Below are 4,711 nucleotides of genomic sequence, written 5' to 3'. Positions count from 1 at the left end.
TTCTTTCTCCTCTTCTTCCTCTCTTCTCTCTCATCTCTCTCTCCTCTCCCTCTCTCTCTCTCTCTCTCTCTCTCTGTGTGTCTCTCTCTCCCCCTCTCGCTCCCTTTCTCTCTCTCTCCCTCTCACGCGCTCTCTCTCTCTCCCTCTCGCTCCCTTTCTCTCTCTCTCCCCCTCACGCGCTCTCTCTCTCGCCGGCCATAAATCACAGACACGTCTGGCAATTCCCTCAGACACGCTAGAAAGAAGATCTACGTGAAAGCAGGTCTTGACAGCCATCTGCCATCATACTGCGCTGTTAATTTTATAATGAGAGGTACAACTTCGCTCCCAGCTGTTTGAGGCAGAGAGAGAGAGAGAGAGAGATAAAGAGAGAGAGAGAGAGAGAGCGCGAGAGAGCAATAGAGACATGCGAGAGATACAGAGAGGGAGAGAGGGTGAGAGGGAGAGAGAGAGAGAGAGAGAGCGAGAGAAAGAGAGAGGGAAAGACAGCGAAAGTAAACAACAACTAGTATTTCTCAATTATATATTATACAGATAAATAATAAATACATAATACGATGCACCCGAATTCTACATAGACCATTAAAAAGATTCATTCAAACTACAAGCATAACAACCAGGGTAAAAAATACACGGGAGCGATAAGCGATTCGCTCTTCAAACCTCCCAAATCGCTCCTGTGAGGCTCAAAATAGCTCTTGTAAAATTTGTGACAAGAGCTATTTTTTCCACAGACTTGAAAAAGAGCTCCCGTGAAAAAAAAGAAATTTTTTCCCTGATAACAACCATCTCTTCACACAGAGAGCTTGTTGCAGGTGCATGCCTGCCGGCTCGTGATGTACCGCATGATCGCACTCGCAATCGAAGCCTCGGCAAATTTCTAACGAAATAGAAATTAAATGCAATTTTTTTTAGCTCGATAGACTTACGTTGAGGGTGATGAGAGCCTGGCAGAAGACCTCAGCTGCTGTCTTGCTGCAAGCAGAGCTGTCCACCACAATAGTGAAGCCCTTCCTGGCCACTTCCTTCCTGATAGGAGAAAACAGCGATCGATGCAAAATTAATACGGCACAGTAGTCTAACAGACCACACACATGCACACAGGCATATGCACACACACGCACGCACACACGCACACACGCACGCATACACGCATGCACACACACACACACACACATACACAAACAAACACATCCTTACAAATACACTGCTTCGTAAAAACTGTACTGTAGAGTGACAGGCTTCAGTTTCAAAAGCGACTGAAAGCCTCAAAACGTTTTTTCAGCCGTCTAAAATATTAATTCTCTCCGGGGAAAAATGACTAGCTCTCGCATCTCGATGCATCGTCTTGTGTTCTCAAGCTGATATCGCGTATCGGCAAAAACAACAGCAAAACTGAGCTAGTGCGAATAGTGCAATAGTCAAATAGAGCGATCACACGGATATTCCACGTTCTTTTGCAAAAATAACACGACTGCAGTTGCCTTACCTGGGTATGGTATGTAAATACATGAGCAACTTGGCAATGTTATCTGCTGTGCAACCAGAATTCTGCTTCCTGAGGTACATTACTACAAATGCGTGGCCTTTCTTGTCCCTGCGGCCTGAAACACATACAAAATACAATAAATTTACGTACAACTCTTATACTTAATCATCTGACTAGATATCAAGAAACACTGAATATGTAATAAATAAAATTTCTACATTCATACAAATTATAAGTTACATGTTATTACTACCAACTAGAATATATGCATGTACTGCCACCTGGTGGCCATTTTCTTAAATTAAGCTGCAGTAAAGAAATATTCAAACAATAGAAAGACACAGCGCACGATAGATTTACAATACAACTACTGCAGTGAATCATATCGTGTGAAACTTTATCGCAGGTAAACACACATCAGTTAATGCTGCTTATCGAATGTTTTATTAATTGACATCCCTCAGCGCCATATGTTCCCCTGATTACATCTAGCCACATGCAAGAATGAATGGGCATTCTCAGCATGAAGGCAAATTCTAACCTTGCTGCACGTACCTGGCATGACTACCATTCCAGAATGCAGCAGACCAAAGTTGACACTTATTATCTGTGTAGGGATGTTGGGTCCACAAGGACTGCATGCTTCAATACTTCTCTGTAGACCATCAACTGAAACAACCAATTTGTACTGTCAGAATGCCACTAACAAATCACAGACCAGCTGCTCATATTTTTGTACAACGTCTAATTAACTTATACTTATTATTATATAAATAGCGTTATCACTTTAGGATTCAGAAGGAGATTTTTGCTTTATTGCTTCTTACATGGATCGCATACACAGCTTGCAAATACGCAAAATCACAGCAGGTAATGTTGATCTACTCGCAACAAACTACGTAGAAAACGAAAACTTCCGTGTGTTATATTACCAGGCAGTTCTTCATCCCAGTCTTCTATTAGCATGCTGTCATGTCCCACATCTAAAGGCACTTGAAGTATTGCTAGTGGAGTATCTTGTGCTTTCTCACTTGATATAGATGTCTCTGGTGCTGCATCCTTAGATTCACATGGCATCTTGGCAAACGTCTTCACGTCAGTTTCTGAATTAACATGTTGAGCCGTGTTCTGTTGAGTTAAACACGATTCTTGTGTTACCTTCAGTTCTTTACTCTCAGTCTCATGGGATATTCCTAATTCTGCCTCAGGTTCTGAAGGCATTCCATGGTCCGATGTCAGAAGTTCTATTTCCAGTGAAATCTCTTCAGATTGTGTTGCATTTATGCATGATTTCCTATCCGATTCAGAGGATGCTGTTGCATCTATTGTTTCGGATTCTATTGCCGTTACTGATGCTGAAGATTCAGGTCTTGGACAGGTGATTGGTGCTGTTTTCTCATGGTGCGAGATCAATTCGGGCATTTGTGGTTCTGGGGTCATTTGTTGTGCTATATCTGGTGATATCGTTTCAGCTTCTGAGGATATATCTGCTGTTGTATTCATTGGTTTTGAGTACATATCTGTTTTTGTATCCAATAGTTCTGAGTACGTATCTGCTTTTGTATCCGATGGTTCTAAGTACATATCTATTTTTGAATCCAATAGTTCTGAGTACATATCTTTTGTATTCAATGGTTTTGAGCACATATCTGCTGTTGTATTCAGAGGATCTGAAGATATATCTGCTGCTGTATTCGGTGGTTCTGATGACATATCTTCTGTCGTTGTATTCACAGTTTCTGACGACACGTTTTCGGACGTATCCACAGGTTCTGCTGTAATCTCTGCTGTCGTATTCAAAGACTTTGGTGAAATCTCCACTGCTGTATCCACAGACCGTGATTGCACCTCTGATGTTAGCTCAACAGGATTTGATGACAGGGCTGCCGTGGCATTCACGGGCATTGTTGAAACATCTGCTGTAAGATTCACAGATTCCGACAAAACCTCCGCTGTATCCACAGATTGTGATGTCATCTCTGCTGCTGTATTCACAGCTTCTGACGACACTCCTGCAGTTCTATCAACAGGTTCTGAATTCACATCTGATGTTCTACTCACAGAACCTGACGTCGTCTCCGCGCTCCCATTCATGGGCTCGGAGGCCGCATCCAACGACGTATTCACAGATCGAGATGATATGTTTTCTGCTGTACTCGCACGTTCCAACGGCGCATCTGTTGTCGCGAGAGCTGCGTCGGCTGAGTTTACAGCTTCGGGAGACATCAGCTGCGCAGCGCTCTTCGGTTTTACGTAGCAGTGACCCAGCGCCGGCTTATCGTCCTTCCCTCGAACGCACGCAAACTCGCCTTTATCACCTGCCCTGCCAGGTGGCTGGCCTAGGTGGCCCGGCTGCACGGCCGCGTCGTCGGGATGATGACTCACCATGCCATCCGTGAACGCACTCGGATTTAATTTCTCCGGGGACGCCTTCGCGATGCCCGCCGAAGTTGCCGGCGGCACGTTCGAATTCACCGACGCCTCCTTTCCCGCTCCGTCGTCGGAAACTGCGACCGGCGACCGACGCGGCTCGTGATCGGGGGAATCGGACGCGGGTTTCGCACGCGGTGACTCGTGTCCCTGAGCGAGGGCGCCGACGACTGGCCGCACGCGCAGGTCTGCACGTGCTCCATGCCAGGGCGGCGCCGGCCGGGCTGGCGTGGACTCAGCTGCGGAGCTGTGCAGTGCAGCCTCCCCCGACGGCCGCTCGTCGCTCGTACGACGCGCCGGCCTAGTCCGAAAAACCCACCTCCCCGGCCGCCCCTGCTGGCCGAGATGCGCAGGTCAACGCCGCGGGGTAGCCGGCGCCACGACAGCGCCCCGCCGCGGCGCCGCCCGCTCGCCGTACTCCGGACTCCCCGCTGCGGCGCCTCTTGTTTCGGCGAGGTTCCGCCGTCCGAGGAACGGAGACTTCGCCTTCAGCTGTGACAAAAACCCGGGCCGCGCCGCCGACGGATCCTGCGCGATGTCGCTGGCAACGGCGGCGCCCCCTGGCGTCGGTGAGCGCGCCTGCTTTGCCTCGCGACCCTGGTAGCGGACGCGCTTGCGGTGCGGCCGCTTCTCGTTCTTCCTGAACTGCCCGCCAGTGGGGGCGCCACCGTTCCTCGCGGCGACGACGTCCGAGCGCAGCCGGTGGACGCAGGCGTCGTGCGCGCACGCGAGCGCGTCCCACGCCGCGCGCCGCGGTCCCGCCTCGCTCATCACGACGCAGCTCACTGGGGG

The 4,711-nt window shown here is 48.7% G+C and overlaps 1 protein-coding gene across 1 annotated transcript in view; it reads right to left on the bottom strand.

Moving 5' to 3' along the window:
• Positions 1 to 4,086, bottom strand: part of LOC106811518 — a 77,546-nt gene extending 73,460 nt beyond the window's left edge. The window contains exons 1-4 of the mRNA XM_014815180.1: positions 2,422 to 4,086; positions 2,045 to 2,158; positions 1,490 to 1,604; positions 930 to 1,029 (exon numbers count right to left, since the gene is read on the bottom strand). Of these exons, the coding sequence (XP_014670666.1) occupies positions 930 to 1,029; positions 1,490 to 1,604; positions 2,045 to 2,158; positions 2,422 to 3,877 (1,785 nt within the window). The 5' untranslated portion in view covers positions 3,878 to 4,086. The remainder of the gene's footprint in view (positions 1 to 929; positions 1,030 to 1,489; positions 1,605 to 2,044; positions 2,159 to 2,421) is intronic.
• Between the last annotated feature and the right edge of the window lie 625 nt (positions 4,087 to 4,711).

Source organism: Priapulus caudatus, unplaced genomic scaffold, assembly GCF_000485595.1.
Source record: "Priapulus caudatus unplaced genomic scaffold, Priapulus_caudatus-5.0.1 Scaffold19, whole genome shotgun sequence".
Lineage (NCBI taxonomy): Eukaryota > Metazoa > Priapulida > Priapulimorpha > Priapulimorphida > Priapulidae > Priapulus > Priapulus caudatus.
The sequence above is the reverse complement of the archived record's forward strand: the minus strand, read 5'-3'. Positions and strand labels throughout refer to the sequence as shown.